Source organism: Sebastes fasciatus, chromosome 19, assembly GCF_043250625.1.
Source record: "Sebastes fasciatus isolate fSebFas1 chromosome 19, fSebFas1.pri, whole genome shotgun sequence".
NCBI classification, from domain to species: Eukaryota; Metazoa; Chordata; class Actinopteri; order Perciformes; family Sebastidae; genus Sebastes; species Sebastes fasciatus.
Genome location: NC_133813.1, coordinates 24,765,374 through 24,785,363, shown reverse-complemented (window position 1 = coordinate 24,785,363; position 19,990 = coordinate 24,765,374). Strand labels below are relative to the sequence as shown.

The window sequence follows — 19,990 nt, the reverse complement described above, 5'->3', positions numbered from 1 at the left end:
GTCAACGTACACGTCAAATAAATTTTCCCCAAACATGATTTCTGTCATTTTAGGTAGTTCTTATCACGCCAATGTATGTTTAAGAGTTCATTTTTCCTGATAAGTTTGTAAGTTGAAATAGTTATTTGATATAAAAACGGGGTGAGACTTAATGATTGAGGAATTAGGCTTGGGAAAGGCTTGGGAATTATACGAGAGAGGAGATGTAACTTTAACTGAGTCACGTGTAATAGAACATGTGTCAATCTAACCATACATGTAATTATAGAGATATTACTGTATAGTTAGTTGTTGTGTCTTTCTAGCCAAACAGCTACCGTGGTGCTAACGTAGCAGCTAGGTGGCTCATGCTAGCAAGCTGCAGCCATGCTCGGCTCGTGATTGGTTCAGGTGGGTGTTTTGGGCTGGACATCGATACCACGGCTCCAGCCCCCCTGAGCACTACTGCACAGACTCTGGCTCCAAATGACACCAAAAACATGGCAGCTTTCATATCAGGGATAATTTGGCTTCACTTTTGTACAGTGTGAGGAAGTGGAGAGGCGTCATCCAACTATATATATATGTAGTCTATGGTCTCAACACACACACACACACACACACACACATCCAGAAGGCACATATTCAGCCTACACATCCCTGATATACTGCAGCTGCATTGCATGTGTACAGTATGTCATCAAGATGAATTTTGTATTTTGAAAAACAAAGTTTGCCCAGACAAGAGAAACTTAGTTTTCCAACATTGAGGGCTTGGGGAATAGCACATATACATTTGGTTTGCTAACAGAAAAAATATAGAAACAGAAGCAATTTAGGATCTCATGTGCATCATCTCTTATTTACTTGCTTAGATGGTTTTCTTGATGACAGATGACAATTAGAGAGGATGTTCCAGAACCGTGATTTCTGACTGTGGGCTGTGATACAGTCGGGGCCCGGTGGGATTCCACTGTTATGTTCTGCTTAATAATCCAAATCCTCTAAATCCCCCTCGGCCCACTTCAGTCCTTTGATTGCTCCTTGTATTTTTATTGCGTTATACTCCATTTTCATAATCTGGCACACAGCTCTCTTATGGTGTGTGTGCTGGAGAGAATGAAAAAGAGAGAGCCAAACAAGCGCTGCATACTGCCCTCCTAAAGTCATTCAGATTACAAGGGTCAGTCTCTAATCCACAAAGCTGGGTATGTCTGCTCCCAACTTGGAATAATAATAATTCTTAGAGGAGAAAAATATTGTATTGTAAACTGGCTGTTGCAAGCTGCGCTCATGTTTATGCATATCCATTAGAGTGTGTGATTTTGTGTGTAACTACTAATGTAGATGTGCCTGAGCTAGCTCGTGCATACGCCCGCTTTGCCACCTGGGAAAATGTCCAATGGCGACAGAGGACAGATATTCACTTTCCTCAGTCACCATGGATCATGCAACACACCCCTTTGGAAGGAAGTAATTCATTCGGCGATAAGCACAACAAAAAGGAAAGGAAAAAGAGCACCGTCAGCAGCCATCAAGATGGTAGAGTGTGATAGGCAAGTCTGGCTCTGTAATCAATCTGTACATGCATTTTTTTGCAAGGCCATGAAGTGTATTTCAAAGTCCATCACTTGGCTGGAGCGAAAGAAGGGAACATGTTAAGTGCGATGAAGTAGTTATCAAGAAATAGTACTAGATTTACTAAAACCACGAAAACATATTTGTGTTATTGTGATTCGATGAAATTAGAGTGACATTGGCCTTATGGTAAACATTAATGTTTATTAGCAACAAAAGTGAATTTTTACACCCAAATGGAATTAGTTGAGTTTGTGCTACAACCAAAGAGGACTGATGTGCATTGGAGCTGTGTGGGTTGTTTGTGTACCATTCATATTAGTTACTGATATTGTAAACCACAGCTAAACATGTTATTTCATAGTAGTAATGATTCATTTGTTTTGAAGATCCAGCAGCCGACAAGTCAAAACTGATCAGTGTACCAGACCCCATATCACCCAGAGGGTAAAATCCTTTGCTAGCTACGGCTGTGTATTGGCAAGAATTTGGCGATACGTTATGTGTCATGATACAGGGGTTATGATTCAATATATTGCGATTTTTAAAAATGTTATTTTAGGAAAACTCTCATAGTATAAAGAACACACCAACATATGCATAAAATCTGACTTTTTGTATGCAATCAGAACAGTGGGATCTGCATTTACATTTATCACAGTCCCTATAACATCCAACTAGGGCTGCAAATAACGATTATTTTCATTGTCAATTAATCCGTTGATTGTTTTCTCGATTAATCAATTAGTCGTTTGGTCTAAAAAAAAAAAGGCCGAAAAATTTTGAAAAATGTGGATCAGTGTCTCCCAAAGCCCAAGATGACATCCTCAAATGTCTTGTTTGTCCATAACTACAAGATATTCAGTTTACTGTCATAGAGGAGTAAAGAAACCAGAAAATATTCACATTTAAGAAGCTGGAATCAGAGAATTTAGACTTTTTCTTAAAAAACGATTCAAACCGATTATTTGCCACGAACATTGGACTTGTGGTTGAAAGTCCTGTGTTTGTTTAGTTAAGTTTTGATGAAACAAAGAAAACATTAAAGTTCCTGATATCCCGTTGGAAACTGATGCGGGCCATGAGGTCATCCAGACCATCATCCAACGTGCAAACATTGGCCATCAGGATGCCAGGCTTACCATTAACCACAAAGCAAGCCATATTATGACCGATATTTCGTGAGAATTTCTCTAAAAGGCAGCAACACCACAAACACAGCTGAGAGACCCAAACTGTTTTTTGTACCAGGCTGTAAACATGTTTATTTCTACTGTTAAATTGGACATTTTAACACGGGGTCTATGGAGATTGGCTCGCTTTTGGAGCCAGCCTCAAGTGGCCATTGGATGAACTGCAGTTTTTGGCACTTCTGCGTTGGCTTCATTTGTCAGCCCATATAGTATTTTTTTCACAGTTTATAACATCGAAATAGTATTGTGAAATATTTCTTTAACTGATGTTTCTATGTCACTCTATGTTGAATTTATTACTAGTCATTAAACTTTGTGTTTAATGCCACTCCAATGCGACAGTAAAAGTGTCACATACTGATCGTCCAATTTACCACCCACAGATGAAAAGATTTATCGTAATGAAATCCTACAGTACATACAGCATAATGTTACAGCACTATGGTGTAAATACCATGTGTCCTAGGATGATGGAAATTAGCTAAATTCATTCAAGAGCAAAATAATTGAATACTAAGATAGCATAGTTCTCCTACAGAGTCTGTCCCTACCTGTCTCCCCATGATTTTGCATTTCCCCCCCAACAGCCTGATGCCAAGGGTAAGATATACATCTGTCTAATTTCTTGCTTGTCAGCCCACCATCTGGTGCAGTATCAACATTAAAGACGGGAAAAATGGTATCACACTGTCATTCAGAGCCACACACACACTAGTGAATCGTTGATTGCACAAGCTACTGAGGCTATGGGTGGTGGACGTCTTACAAACTTTGGTCATTTTTATTTACCCGTCAATGTGATGTTTTTGTCAGGTTCAGAATGACTAGAGATGGGAACACTTTTCTCAAGACTCCAATTCAGTCTTAAGCAAATTTCAATGTTTAGTTTCAAGTACAAGTAGCTGATCAATTGTTGGTGAAAGTGTTAAGGGGTGCTTTGAACAGATGGTGTACTGAGAGCCCAATGGGTTACAATAAGCAAAGTAGTAAGTAGTAAATCCATTGTCCGTGTCCGAATTGGCTCCCCTCCAAATCCTTTGCATCCAAGCCCTCTAATCTTATTAGTGTAATGGTAATTTCCTTTACAAAGCTTATTTTTATTTTTATTTTTTTAAACATATTGTATGGTTCTAAGGTGATACGGATTTAAATTCGTTTTTTACTTTTAAAATCGTCTTTGTTATCCTTTCCATTTTCCCTCCCATTTGTGGCATTTCCTACTCTCATTTAAAGTGGCTATAATCAAGGTTTTCCATTAACAATGGATCCCATGACTACTTGTATCTGAAATGGGTTGCGCATACACAGAAAATGAACACCTGTCTCTATAGTTCACCTCAGGGAATATACTGTATAGCAGAATAAAGCACCTTTCAGCTCATTGTTTCGGTTTTCCTGCCTGCAACTTTACTGTTCGGTTCACCTTCACTCTTTTCAGTGAAAAAGCTATAATAAAAGCATAGACTGTATATAAGAAGTGGACGAAGTCATAGTGGCATCACCCATTGGTTTGTGTACTGTCGTTTTAAAGCCTCAAGTTTGGCTGTAGCCATCTTGTTTTTTTGCAACCAGAAGTGACACCAGAGGCTGCAGTTGAGTACAACCAAAAGCTGAATAAGACATTTTCAGGCGACCAAAGCGGTTATAATTAACTTTCATGAACTGAAAACACACAGTGAAAGGGTTAAAGTTCAAAGACAAAAACACGGACGACTCCCAGACCGTACAACGTCGTGGTAGCAAGGTAGCCCTGCCCTAAAGCATACCCTGCTTTATGGTCTATTTGACTCTAAATGGGAATATTATTTACTAAATGAACATCATGCTGTATTGAAGAAGACTTAAAACTAGCGATTGAGACCATAAACTCATGTTTACAATGTTTACTGAGGTAATAAATCAAGTGAGAAGTAGCCTCATTTTCTCATAGACTTCTATACAATCAGACTTCTTTTTGCAACCAGAAGAGTCGCCCCCTGCTGGCTGTTAGAAAGAAGGCAAGTTTAAGGCACTTCCGCATTGGATTCACTTTTCAAAACCGTATGTAGCCCACTGGATAAAACCACCATACGCTACCTACCCGCACCAAATGACTGACAGATCAAAACTACATGGTGAACATAGTGGAGCAAAAGTGTTGAATTGTGAGTTCATATTGTACTTGCATTCGCCAAGTGGCTAGAAACATGTCTCCAAATGAATGGTAATGCCGCTGAACAAATTCACCATATCAACATAAAAGGTGATTATACATCAAAGCTGTGTTCACAGCTTGTTTCCGCTGCCCCCAAGTGGCCAAGAACATCAGTTAGTGAGGGATAAACTCACAAGACTTTCACCACCTGCGACAGACACATGCTGGTCACACATTCTGTAGCTCATGAGCCACTGGTGAAGCAGAAAACCCCCCCACTGTGTCGACAGAAACCCCCAACTGTGTCGACACTGCCTAAGTGCTGACCAACAACAATACTAAAGAAAGCCCTCTCTGCTATTATGTATCAACACAATATGTATTTCTGAATTTAAAAAATTAACAAAACAGCCGTCAAATTATTGTAATTTTGATTATTTGATTACTCTCTTCTGCATGTTCAAATCATAGCTCAATGCTATTCGGCATTGGCTCAACAAAGACCCGCAAGAAAAAAAAAGAAACTCTTTTATAGTGAGATTCATCTAGCCTCTCCCTTAATCTTAGTGCCATCTCTTTTGGATTCTTGGAACCTTGTAGAAGTACTATTAGGAGCTACTCTAAGAACTTCATGAACAAAAGCAACTGAAAAGAGGAGAGATTTCACTCCCTCCTTTCTTTTCAAGAGCAATCTCTTCAAGGTCTCAAATGTGGAAGCTGTGCATTTTAAAGCAGCCACTTCACATCTGAATAGCGTCATTATTTCTTTTGACGGTGGTCTGTGGGTGGGGGAACAAGAACCACCGCTATAGACTAAGTGTTATTGTTTGGAACGGGAACAAGGACATAGTTCAAGAGAAATGGCCATTGATGTTTCTTCTTCAAAGAAAACCATGTTGAAGTGACTCTGAAATTACTGTGGGCCACAGGAAGATCGTGTGAACTCAGTGCAATTAGCACAAGTCTGTACTAATACTGTTGCATTATCCACTGACAGCAGTAATGAACAGATGTTAACATCTTACTACCACCTGACATTGTTAATCGCTGATGGCTCTTGTGATCCCTAGCTTTACATATGTTGTCTTAAAGTGTAGTGTGGAGACTGTGATGGAAAAATGTGTTCACTCCTACAAGCACATCATTTATGCAGATCTTGCACTCAAACACAAACACAAGCACACATTCATTGGCTTCTCAAATGTTCATCAAATTCATTGCAGTCTTAATTCCTTTGCAGGTGACGGAGACACGGACGGGGCCACTGGGATGCAGTAGCTATGACAATCTGGACTCGGTTAGCTCGATCCTCCTGCAGAGCCCGGAGAGCAAGCTTCATCTGCAAGGTAAACAATCCCAGCATGTCAATATTTCCCACATGCTGCCCCAGGGATGTCGGACATCACAGGGCTGCAGAGTCAAACTCCATTTTAGCCTCTAAAAAGTAAAGGAGATCTATAGTCATACATATATACATGCAATGCTCTTATTTGGACAAGGTGAAATGGGTTGTGCCTTCTCAGAATAGAATGTCAATGCGTTTTTTAATTGGGACTGCTTCCCAATCCCCTCTGGAGATCAGAGATAGGATTCTCTGTGGTTATGGATATTTGTTAACGTGATTGTTTTCTTAAATCTCTCTTAAAGCTTATTCAAAGACAGGCCTATATTCAAAACAGTTGCATGAAGTGTGCAAACTATTCAGACATGAATGTATAATAAGTAAGGGCTGTCAAAGTTACACAAATTTGTTTTAACACCACTAGTTTCTTTAACGCATTAATGCAATCGATCTTCCGGTAGTGAAGATACTGGCATATGAAACAAAAAAAAACTAAGGAATCCATTGGTACCAACCATGTTCTATTAGCTTGTCAGGAAGGAGGCTCAATAACGCTCCAAACTTGCGCTAAATCTTGGCGAGGAAAAACTGGCATGGCCATTTTCAAATGGGTCTCTTGACCCCTGACCTCAAGATATGTGAATGAAAATGGGTTCTATGGGTACCCATGAGTCTCCCCTTTACAGACATGCCCACTTTATGATAATCACATGCAGTTTGGGGCAAGTCATAGTCAAGTCAGCACACTGACACACTGACAGTTGTTGTTGCCTGTTGGGCTGCAGTTTGCCATGTTATGATTTGAGCATTTTTTTTAATGCTAAATGCAGTACCTGTGAGGGTTTCTGGACAATATCTGTCATTGTTTTGTGTTGTTAATTGATTTCCAGTAATAAATATATACATACATTTGCATAAAGCACAATATTTTGCCCACTGTCTTGTTGATAAGTATATTAAACACTTGACAAATCTCCTTAAGGTACATTTTGAACAGATAAGAAATGTGAGATTAATCACAATTAAATTTTTTAATCAAAGGATATACAGCCCTAATAATAAGACAATAAGAATAGCCTGCAAAGGTATTGCTATACCTAACAACATAAAGAGTCAAACTCTTTCTAGTTCGTCAGAATGTATCTCAAGAATGTTGTCAACGCATTAAATGAGTCACCTTTCAAATAAATCCACTAGCGTTTCACTCACGGATCATACGTCAGTGGATAGCAACTTTTACCCGTTAGTGCTAATTTTCGTTTAAGCGAAAATAATTCTGTCTTAAACATTGACACAACTAATAATTAGCATGAGAGAAGGAATTGCTTGCAGTGACAGCCACCCTGGGGAAAAAGGAATGATGAAAGGCTGTGTAACTGGGGTCAAGTGTTTGAATAGACTGATTGTTTCTTTGATTTATTCGAGTTTACGCAGGTTATTAGGACCGGTTTTAGAATCACAGAGGCTTATTTTCCACCGCTACCCCTCCTTCTATTTCCTCTCTCTGAAGGGATCATTACTCGTCCTCTAAAATCAGAGAACTAAGTGGTTTGTCAAAGAAACACTTTTAAGTCTTCCGCTTCCACTTACTCAAAGGACTCCATAGGTTTTGGGAAAAAAGCTTTATTGTCATGCATCAAACGTATTAGCCTTGTGCTTTGAAGACTGTTTTGACACCCCGATTGATAGATGACAGGCCTGGGAGAGATCCTTTCTTTTGGCTTGATAATAACCCCCGAATAGAATGGAAAAGCTTTTTCCGATTGGTTTCTGGCTTAGAGGTTTGTATTAGGCCAAATTATATCGGTGTGCATTTTGTGTGTGTGGGTGAGGGATGAGGCAAGGTGTTGAGAGTTCTCCTGGAAATGGGTTCTTTTAAGACCAATTATGGCGATTTTCTGCCTTTAATTAGCTGATGGTGTAACTTCTCCAACAATCACTGGGCTCTTCATAGTGCTCTTCAAAGCCATAGCACTTCACACAGCTCATGGAGAGGCCCCGTTGTCAATGGAGACGGTGACGTTTTACGCCGTTCGAATATATTTATAACAAGATCCAATCATTTAATTCACCCTACAGTTCACCCTTTCTGACATGAAAACCAGTGTAAGTGTTACAATTAGTCTTATTGTATCCCTTGGTGAACCATATATTGCTCTCAGATCAAGCCGGCCATGTGCATTTATAAAAGAATGTGTCCTCCTGCGCGTACAAATTGTGCATGGGTTAAATGTTTTCATTCACTTGGGTCACGGGCTCTGGTCTGCATTGAGTCCCATGCTGGTATAGGATTAATGCTGATTTTTTTTTTATTGTTCTCAGGCAATTTACTCAGCTTCACAATAGTGTTATTTTATTCTTCTAGTGGGAAGTGCAAATATATAAAGCCCCCATATATTATTCTAGATCACTAGGTTTATTTCTTTTTGAAAGATACGCACTCATATTAATATTCTGGTTATGTCCATAGGCTATTTTTTCCTCTGCGCCAACAAACTCGAGCAGATGACAGAGACACACAGATATGGTCTTTACTTTGACATGTTTATCAGTACTCCCAGCATCTAACAACATTTGGTATTTCGAAACGACATGATATCAGTCATAAAACATTGGTGTGTGTGTGTGTGTGTGTGTGTGTGTGTGTGTGTGTGTGTGTGTGTGTGTGTGTGTGTGTGTGTGTGTGTGTGTGTGTGTGTGTGTGTGCGTGCGTGCGTGCGTGCGTGCGTGCGTGCGTGCGTGCGTGCGTGCGTGCGTGCGTGCGTGCGTGCGTGCGTGCGTGCGTGCGTGCGTGCGTGCGTGCGTGCGTGCGTGCGTGCGTGCGTGCGTGCGTGCGTGTGTATTGATTAACACATTATTTTATAAAAGAGTGAAGCATTTCATTATTTTTAACCAAAAAAATGTAATAGATTTGTTCTGGCTGTTCTCATGGATCGTTCGTAGCTAAACGAAATGTAATTTGTGTATACGCCACGAAAATCAATTCATACATGGATGTAATCCACAAAATCTAAAGAACGAGAATCGCTGCATAGGGAGGAGGTCAGGGTGGATGGGTAGGTAAAAAAAGGCACCTGACTTTAGCCCATGAGACCGGTGTTTGAACCCAACGTGAAACCAGAAGTCGTGGTTGATTTATTTGTCACGTAACTTTTTATACGTCACCTCCGGATTTATTTTTGCCAGAACAATGATCTTTTCCAAAACCTAACTAAGTACTTTTGTCACGTAAATTCTGTACTTAAGTTACTCCACTTCTGGTGTTATTTTAACCCAAACTGAAGTTTTTTCCTAAAACTAACTAAATACTGTTGATGGGTTACATTTCCTGAAGTCATTTATAATTGTTATTGCTATAAAGTATATATAAAATATATTAGTATCAGCCTTTAGGCTAAATGTTTGGTTAGAAGGACATTGATAGGTGGGTGGTAAGTGGCTGTTTCGGGTTTTGACAGTTGCTATGGTGATGTGAACATTTGGTTTGTACATGGCTTGATGGTTGCTAGGGTGTTTGATGTGGTTGTTGGGACATCTCCAGATAGTTGTTAGATAGTTGCTATAGGGTGTTTGTGGCCACAAGGGAGGCACTGCGTGGTTGCTGCAGTATCTCTGGACCCTTTAGTGTATTGTTGGGTGGTTGCTACCATCTTCTCTGTTAGGGACGCTACAAGAACTGACACATCGGTACCAAGTCGATGCCAAAATTCTGAAAACGAGGCGGTACTCATTTTTCTACAGTATTGCAGGTACTGCAGGTATCCTCCGGGATCGAGGCTAACAGTGTGTAACAGGGACAATTGGAAATGTGTTTGGCACGCAGTAAAGTCACTATCGACACGTCCAGGGGACACACCCTGATTTTTCCCCGATAAGGCTACATTGTGAACAACAAATCCGTGTTAAATTTGGCGATTGCTAGTCAATGTTAGCTTTTAGCTCAATGCAGGACTGTGCTGCTTTCTGGCTGCTAACAGCTGCCGTTAACTAGCTCTCACCCTGTCAATTTCAACACGGGAGGTGCCATTGATTTACATGATGATGCATTCAGGCTCTGTTCAGTAAAAATGACCATTTGGTGAGGTAAATTCTAACGTTATCATGATGTGTTGTAAAATGTAGTTTTTGGCGAGAAACTTGAATAAATCCAGTTGTTTGACGGAGATGTTTTCACAGCAATATGAAATAGATAATAGAGAGGGAATTATGACCTGTTTAACTTCAACTTCAACTAACAGAAAGGAAGGAAAAGGGAAACAAAAGACATGTACAGTATGTTGAAGTACATGGAATTTGTTGTTTTCCTTTTGTTTTTCACTGTGGTATCGAGAATCGTGGAATTTCACTGGTATTGGTATCGACTACTAAATTTCATGTATCGTGACATCCCTATTCTCTGTGATTGCAAGGGTATCTGCAGTTCTTGCTGTGATAATGCGCAATTTGAAAAATAGTCACTCTCACAGAACAAAGGTTTAAGGCACCATCAGTAGCAATGTTTTTTTTCTTTATCTGGGTGCACTCAGAAAAATTGGATATGTAGAAAATTTGCAAGTTAATGTTTGAGCCATTTGGAAGAACTTGTGAACCTCATATTGGTTCCAAAAGCAGCTTTATCGCCTTTTATTCATACAAAAACGGTTGTATTCCCTGACAGATTTACTGTATCCCTTGGCTGGTCTTTACAGTCAATGCCCAAAAAATAACAGCTTTGACAGCATTGTCCTTGTCTTTGACAACACGCCATAAATGGACTTCACAAACTACCCCTTGAGGAGGAAGACACTGGCTGGGCCCGGGACTGCTCTTATAAGCACTAGCGCTCCCAGCACATCTAATGAACACCCACCATGTGTCTCATTTTCAAATGCCTATTGACCTTTTACCAGACAATTAGCTAAAATGCTAACTTTTGGCATTTAAACTGTGGGGAGGAGTCACATCTGTCCAATGCAGAAGATCACGGATCACTGGCAGCACTCTCTAATAGCGAAATATGCACATAATGCAACATTTTAGTTGAAATAGAATTTTAGCTTAAAGAGAAAATCATTCACCCCAGCACAGATGTACCTCCAAATAAAGATTAAACATGGGACTTGTAGCTACTGCAGATTCTTCTGTGTGGTGTTTTCTATCTGTTTACTCTGTACAAAGTTTGAAATACAAACTCTGAACTTGTGCTGCAGGACTCCACAGTGCTCATTATTTTGAATGTTAGGTGCGTTCAATCAATGAAGGATTGAAGGGAAATGCACACCTATTCTCGTGAGGTAATGGTTCACAGGTAAACATCAAAGGAAGGAGGAGAGAGCTGCACACGTTTAATTCTGATGCAATCATTATATTTTTAAACTCCTCTGCACATATATGGTTTTTTTATGAACAAACTACACTTCTGAGTATAGTGCGTAGGACAGGTGCTTAAAATAAGTGAGCTCACAGGGCAATCAGCATGGCCATAGAAGTAGAGTCCATAGAAAAGTTATTCAGGCTTTCACATCCATATGTCTGAGTCAGAATCAGAAATCACAGCGATTACGTTTACATGCGCCCTAATATTACACTATTATTCTGAATATGACAATGATTGCGTCCGAATTTCCGCACTAACATGCTATTTAGTAGCTAAAACAGTATGTAAGTTATTGAAGTATGTCCGAAACCTTGGTATGAAACCAATAGTACACAAATTTCATGCCATTTCCGGTGAAATATTGCAGTATGCAACGCTGGACACATAGGACACACATTGAGTATGTAGATCATAGTAGGCGATTTCGGACGAAGCCAATATTCTGAATTTTATATGGGTCATCTACATATTCCATTTGGATAATCTGAATTAGGCCTTATTCAGAATTATGTAAGACTTGAATATCTGCAGGTTTTTGAATATGCGCAAAAATCTCAACGCCAATCTTTTCAAGAAGGTTGTTGAAGGGATAAAAGAGGGAGGCTTTGCACGATCGAACAAGTCTGCCACCGGTTAAGTTAATTGGAGTACACGCGGCGGCATGTAAACGGGAATATTAGTGGACTACTCATTTTCATTAGCAACGAAAAACAGATTAATAGCCTCTTTTTCAAAATAGGAAGAAAAATAGAATATTTAGTGCATGTAACTGTTAGGGGTGTAAGAAAATATTGAAAAAATCTAATATTGGGATATTATGTTCAAAAAACACTGTATCGATTTTTAACTAATAGTTAACATGCAGAGATTAAGTCAGTCAGTACGTTATATCATTTGCAAAGAGATGCACCCTCTCAGTGTATGTGTCCTGACTGCCCTCTCAGAGTAGTGCTGTTGGATGTTGCAGGGACTGTGATGAATGCAAATGCAGATCCCACTGTTCTGATTGCATAAAGATTTAAACTTTTTTTTACTCAGATTTTATGCATATGGTGGTGTGTTCTTTAAACTATGACAGTTTTCCTAAAATTAGATTAAAAAAATCGCAATTTATCGCCTTACTTACAGTATCGCAATATACTGCAATATATTGCAATATATTGAATCGTAACCCCTGTATCATATTGTGTCGTCAGATTCTTGCCAATACACAGCCCTAGCAAATGTAGTGAATGTGGGGGAAAAAGCTCAAACTGTATGCCTTTAGAATTGAGATTTATGTTTGCTATTTTGATGGAGATGCATTCATGTATTTCTTTCTATTCTTTTGTAGAACCACTGCTTCATTTTAATGCTTTGAATCACCTGTTCTACACACTATAATATCTCTCCGCTGTCCTTTGAAAACCACATATCTCCACATTTTGGGTTTTCTGAAAAATGTTATGTCTAAAAACAAGACTGTTTTTCATCGCTGATGAAAAGTCGACGTCTTGGAGATGCATGGTCTCCACAGGACGGCGAGAAAAATGTCACCCTGACGATTTGTAGTTTTCTTCCTGAGAATGAAAAATGTTGATTCATAGAACCTGAAATAACAAGATTGCGTCTAAGATATCAAAGTGCATCTCTGTTTTCTTCGCTCTGATGTGTTTAACCAAACCATTTGTGACTTAATAGTTTGTACTCATAAAATCGGTTGAAAGGCTCTAAATTCTTTTTTTGTCTCATTTATTTACAGAGAAATAATGCAGCACAAACGTCCCAGCTTTCAGCCCAAGGCTTCTTCAGTGTGCTTTCAAATTAAAGAGGGCCGCTGGCCACTTTGCCAGGTTAAAGTGGCAGTAGTCAGTATATTTTTGGCATCATTGGGCAAAAATTCCATAATAACCTTTCAGCATATTGTAATTCAAGTGTTCTGAGAGAAAATTTGACTTCTGCACCTCCTCATGGCTCTGTTTTCAGGCTTTAGAAAATATAGCCTGTGACGGAAGACTTTGGCCAATCACAGGTCATTTTAGAGAGAGAGAGCGTTCCTATTGGCTGTGCTCCGGCTGGTGGGCGGTGCTTGGTATTACCTCAACAGATCTCAACATGGCTGCCGGGTCGCAAACTTTCTCATTTTACAGCTAAACAGTACACTACAAGATGATTCTGAAAACATTCAAGACGAGAAATAGACATTATAGTAACAGAATATTGATTAATATTTGATCAGCGCTGCCTAGTTTGACCGTTTGATCGGAGTTTGTGAGTGATTGACAGCTGCTCAGAGAGGGCAGACTCCAGATCAGCTCTGATTGGTTGTTTTCCTCCGGTCTGTAAAATCTTGTAGATGCCATTAGGAGCACCGGAGGACACAGAGGCACAATTTCGTTTTTTTCAGATTACCTGTCTCATGTACTACTGTCAGGATATAGTGACCGTTTTATAAAATAACTTTTTTTTAATCATATTTGCTCCATTTCTACCCACTGCAGCTTTAATCCTAACTAAAATATTCACTGGCTAACAAAAATTAGAGATGTAATTGGAACACTACACTGGCTGAGTGAGAATAAGTATGAAGTGTGATTTGACTGACTGATCAGACTGTTGACTGTTGTCAGGCTATTAAATAGGTGTTATCAGTCGTTATAAGCCCTATAGATGTGGGTCATTAGGGGCCTACTACACCCAATAGTAGGTTTTATCATCTATTCACATGGTAGGTCACTGATAGAAGGTATAAAAGAACATGACAGCAACCTCTAGCAACTGTAGTAATTATGACAGGAGCAGAAGCAGAAGTCAGGCACTGTAGTATAGATAGCATGAAACTCCATGCAGGGTGGATGTTGGGGGCAATGGAAGCCTTACACAAAACAAGGGGTTTTCACCCAGGAGAATGGGGTTTGCATCCCGTCTGAAACCAACAATGTGTAGCTGCCTTTGTGCTCAGAAACCTTAAGATTCACTTTTGATATGTAGTTATTTTAAGCCAAAACACAACGTTTTCCCTAAACTTTATGGCCCGACCACACAGGGAACGTCAGCAGCACATGGCGGCTGGAACCTGTTGTTTTTTTATTTCAGCGACCATGTTAACAGGTTAGAGCAGCCACACAGCCCAAGTGAGCAGGTCTCGCCTACCGCGAGTCGTGCATGGTTCACAGCAGCAACAGATAGTGAAAGTAAACTTTTGACAATATATTGACATCATACCAGCAACATTATTACAATTTTGATGTTTAGACATATGTAGAATATGTCACAGGCAGTGAAAGTGATCTATTGACTGTATATTAACATCATATCAGCAACATTACTACACTTTCAATGTCTGTGGCTGTACAATATGTCAGGGACATGAAATAAAGTTATTATTATTTTTAAATCAAAACTTCCTGCTTTCATTTAAAAATAAAAGCCCTCAGCATTTGTTTTTCTCTGGAAAGAATTCCTTAATTTATTAACACAAGGCTTTTATTCTGAAATATTTGCAGGACAGTGTTGTAGAACATGCAGTGACTTGCAGGGCTCCAGGATTGAATAAAGTAAGGGGTTTTAATTGTGGATTATTACTATTATTTACAAATTACCACACGGTTCTTAACCTGTTTCTGTCTAAAATAAATATAAATGATATTTATGAATGAAATGAAAAGCCATTATGAAAGGCAAACTCTATGTGGAAAGAAAGGGCTGGCAGCAGCAGCAGAAACGTTGCCAGTGTGGATGCCACACGCGTGAAACACGCAGCCGCTACACGCTGCTGACGTTCATTGTGTGGACAGAGCGTAAGTGGTTTTGTTGCCTAAACCTAAAGAAGTTATAGTTCTGCTCCCTAAATCTATAGAAGCCTTTTTGTTTGTGTTCAGAACGTAATGTTTCATTCAGTTTTACAACTTGTTATAACGTGTTACTTTTAAGTTTTGCTTTCACTTTTACAACTTGGTAGGCCCCTGACGACCCACATCTGTGGTGCTTATAGCGACCGATAACACCTATTTAATGACCCGATAACAGTCAAATCGGGTGCAGCGATAGACTGACTTGCATAAATTTGGGTTCTGATAAATTAATTCACACATAATAACACAGATTACTCACAAAAGTTTCCTTTTGTCAGGATTTTATGGCAGTTCCATGTAGCCATTTCTGTCTTTTTCTGCACCGTCTGTATTCTGAGGCTGAGAAAGTCTTTTTCAGACAGCTGTCTAAAGCACTACCAGTGAGGGAATGAAGACAATTTGACTTTTAGAGGGTGTAATTGCAGACAGTGTTATGCACATCTCCTTTTTTTCTGTGTGTGTGATTCAGTTGAAATATCAGAATGTCGTGTGTGTCATCTCCCAGCCTACTGGAGCCATTTCTGATGAGCCAAGATGAGCCGTGACCAGTACATTTTGTCAGCTTTTTCAACAGTTTTTTCCATCTCAATTTGTGTGTTTCTAAAAATGTCCTTTTGGAAACGCATTCACCACATTGCTTTATCTATCCCTTACTCAGCCCATTTGTCTTTTCTGCCTGTTCTCGTCATTTTCTTCCACTGTTTGTTGTTTTTTTCCTTTTCTGTTTTTAACTCTACTCATCACTGGACTGAATTCTCCCAGTCTACACTGTACAGACAGATTATCCATATTTTCATCACTCTAAATAAGTAGTTTCTGATTATTTTTAACCAAATGTTGAACAAAAATCCTTTACGTATAATGCCTTTTGGAAATGAATACACTTATAAAAACCTTAATCTAGACTAGCTATTTTAATTGCTTATGAATTAAATAAGGGGATCATATTAGTATGCAGCGCCATGTGAGTTATAACAAGGATGCAATAATAGAAAACCCACTCCATTTCATTATTCTAATTAAACTTTTAATCATGCCTTTTTCTTTCCCACTTTTCTTTTTTGCTCTCCAAAACCTCAGCACTTTCCCTTACCTTGAGGCACAAGTGTAACTGCAAAACTTTGTTAGAAAATATATACAAGAAAATGATTACAAACCTGTAACCAAACACTTTTTTACTGCTTTTTGAGTGAATTGCTTTGGTGGGATTAGTTTTTTAGAACGGTCTGAGACAGCATTTTGGTTTAAATTAACAAGCTAGCAAATTTAGTTGTGGTCAGATTTCTCCTGGAGACACTTTCTCTCAGAAATGTTTTTTTTTTTTCCTCTCCTTCTCCCCCCTGTGGTCCGCTCTTTGTGAGCTGGTGGGGCTGTGAGCTACAGATAACACAATGCGGATATGACACTCTCTGGATATTCCCTCTGCTTTCACTTAGATTTAGATTAGAATGCTGTAGTCGAGTCTCACCTCAAGGGAGCTACCTATCAAAGCCAAAACTCAGTCCTTTTCTCTCCCACAGTTTTGCTTTGTAAAGTGTTTGGCAAATTAACCAAAACCATGTGCTTCCCCCCCTGACAATCATCAGAATTAGAGATGGCACTTTTTTCACATTAGATTTCATGCATTACTTAGCAAAGCTTTAATCTATCTTTCTATTTGCATTCTTTAAACTTAATATGACTGTGGAGGTTTCAGTTTCACATTTTGGCATGTTTAGCGCAAGAGTTCATAGGGTAGAGCCGGTACGAAAATAATGCGGGATGAAAGTAACCTATGTCGGGGACAGTGCCTGTGGAATGGCAGAACGGGGTGTTGGTTCCCATTTTTAAAAAGGGGGACCGGAGGGTGTGCTCCAATTATCGGGGTATCATACTGCTCAGCCTCCCCGGGAAGGTTTATTCTAGGGCGCTGGAAAGGAGGCTCCGACCGATTGTCAAACCTTAGATCCAGGAGGAACAATGCGGATTCCGACCTGGCCGTTGAACGGTGGATTGCTTCCTCCGGGTGGGGCGTGAGTCTTTGCCCCAAGCGAGGGAGTTTAAGTATCTCTGGGTCTCGTTCACGAGTGAGGGAAAAAAGGAGCGGTAGATGGACAGGTGGTTCAGTTATGCGGGCGCTGTTCCGGAACGTTGTGGTGAAAAGGGAGCTGAGCCGGAAGGCAAAGCTCTCGATTTACCAGTCCATCTACGTTCCAACCCTCACCTATGGTCATGAGCTTTGGGTAATGACCGAAAGAATGAGATCGCGGATACAAGCGGCCCAAATGAGCTTCCTCCGTAGGGTGACTGGGCTAAGCCTTAGAGATAGGTTGAGGAGTTCAGGCATCCGGAGGGAGCTCGCAGTAGAGCCGCTGCTCCTTCGCGTCGAAAGGGGCCAGCTGAGCTGGTTCGGGCATCTGATTAGGATGCCTCCTGGACGCCTCCCTTTGGAGGTTTTCCAGGCACGTCCAACTGGTAATAGGCCCCGGGGTAGACCCAGAACACGCTGGAGAGATTATATATCTCGTAGAGCCTGGCAACGCCTCGGGGTCCCCTAGGAAGAGCTGGAAAAACGTTGCTGGGAAGAGGGACATCTGGAATTCCCTGCTTAGCCTGCTGCCCTCGCGACCTGTCCCCGGATAAGTGGAAAAAAATGGATGGATGGATGGATGGATGAAGATACTGGAATTATATGAAAGTAGACCACTAGCTTGTCACGAAGGAGGCTAATTAACGCTCCAAACTTAGGCTAAATTGTGGCGAGGAAAAACAGTCATGGCCATTTTCGAAGGGGTCCCTTGACCTCTGACCTCAAGATATGTGAATGAAAATGGGTTCTATGGGTACCCACGAGTCTCCCCTTTACAGACATGCCCACTTCATGATAATAATATGCAGTTTGGGGCAAGTCATAGTCAAGTCAGCACACTGACACACTGACAGCTGTTGTTGCCTGTTGAGCTTGAGCTTGCCATGTTATGACTTGAGCATATTTTTATGCTAAGTGCAGTACCTGTGAGGGTTTCTGGACAATATTTGTCATTGTTTTGTGTTAGTAATTGATTTCCAACAATAAATATATACATACATTTGCATTCAGCAATATTTGCCCACTCCCATGTTGATAAGAGTATTAAATATTTGACAAATTGCCCTTTAAGGTACATTTTGAACAGATAAAAAATGTGTGGTTAATTTGTTATTAATCATGATTAATCATGGCGCGGTAAAATATTTTAATCGATCGACAGCCTTAGACATAATATGTTTGCAATCACATATTAACAAGGACATTATCAGATAGGGTTAATAAAAATAAAAATAAACAATTTTATACAAATTTATACTGTCAAAGTCAAATTATACCGAAGCAGTTCCACATTTGTACAAAATAACAGCAGATATTGATAGAACACACATGTGAGTTGTTGATCACGGCAAAAATGTGTTTCTGTCTGTAACATTATCTGTTAAAATGGCCTTTTATCTGAAAAGTGTTACTTTCGTATCGCCACTCCCCACCCCTACTATCTGCACAGCTTTATTGGCAGCTAAACACAGTACAAGAGGGCATCAGGATACGGCATGTTATTAGCAGAGACTATTTGTGGACATGCAAGAGGAATTCATTGATCCCGGCCCAGTCTTCCTCTGTCACCTAACACGAATTACAGTCTAACCTTGCACACATTCATGTCTCTGAACATGATGTAATCGACCTACTTTGTATTACAAATTATCCGCTGGGCCAAAGGCCTGTTATGTATAAGTAGCAAAAGCCATAAATGTGAACCTCCACTCTTACATTTGTTATGGATTTTGTGATTCACTGGAACAAAGATGTTTTGTTTTTTTAATAACTCTTTTTTTTGTTTATCTTGTTAAATTCAATCTCAATGAAAGATCCACACTATTTAGCTTTTACCACAATTGGGATTTAAATACACTTTTGTTCCCTACCACATTAATTTGTTCACTGTTTGTTTGTCCTCTCTCCGGGCTTAAAGCTTAGAAACCTGATGATATTGGTTTTGGCTGGATTCTCACTTTCTGCCTCCGCTGGGACGTGCAAGTAAAAAATAGCTTATTGAGGTGTGAGAATTAAATGAAAGAGGGAAATTAGCATGTGGTAGACAAACGGTCAGGATTTCCATTGTTTACTTAAACTCTTATTATACAGTATGTGTTTCAGGTGGCAGGGAGGAATTATTTTATTGTCTCCTGATACCCTAATTCCTTCCATCTGGTAGTGTTTCTCATTGATTATCTCATTTGAATTTGTGGTATTTTTTTAAATAGCAAAACAGCAGGGGCTTTTAGCATGTTAGGGAAAAGATTGGAATATTATTTGTGTGATTTGATAGCCAACACAAATAAATAAAAGTACTGGGGATTGAAAATAGCAAATTGGTTACATATATTAACCGAGGCCAGAGAAAGATAAAAGGCCCTGGAACCTGCTCAAGCCATTACCTTGCACCTCCAATATGGCTGTCATAAATTAACACCAAAACAAAAGCAAAACTAATTTGCTTCTTTCAATCCCCGGCACACGCTTTCTCTCTTTTCTCTTTCTCCGGTTTCTTCAACAGCCTA

At 39.7% G+C, this 19,990-nt stretch overlaps 1 protein-coding gene across 3 annotated transcripts in view; it reads left to right on the top strand.

Annotated features, from left to right (window-relative positions):
* brinp1 (bone morphogenetic protein/retinoic acid inducible neural-specific 1) overlaps positions 1-19,990 on the top strand; it is a 220,187-nt gene that overhangs the window by 162,218 nt on the left and 37,979 nt on the right. For all 3 annotated transcript variants that reach the window (XM_074617747.1, XM_074617746.1, XM_074617748.1), the window contains one exon: positions 6,125-6,230. In XM_074617747.1, coding sequence (XP_074473848.1) covers positions 6,125-6,230 — 106 coding nt within the window. The remainder of the gene's footprint in view (positions 1-6,124; positions 6,231-19,990) is intronic.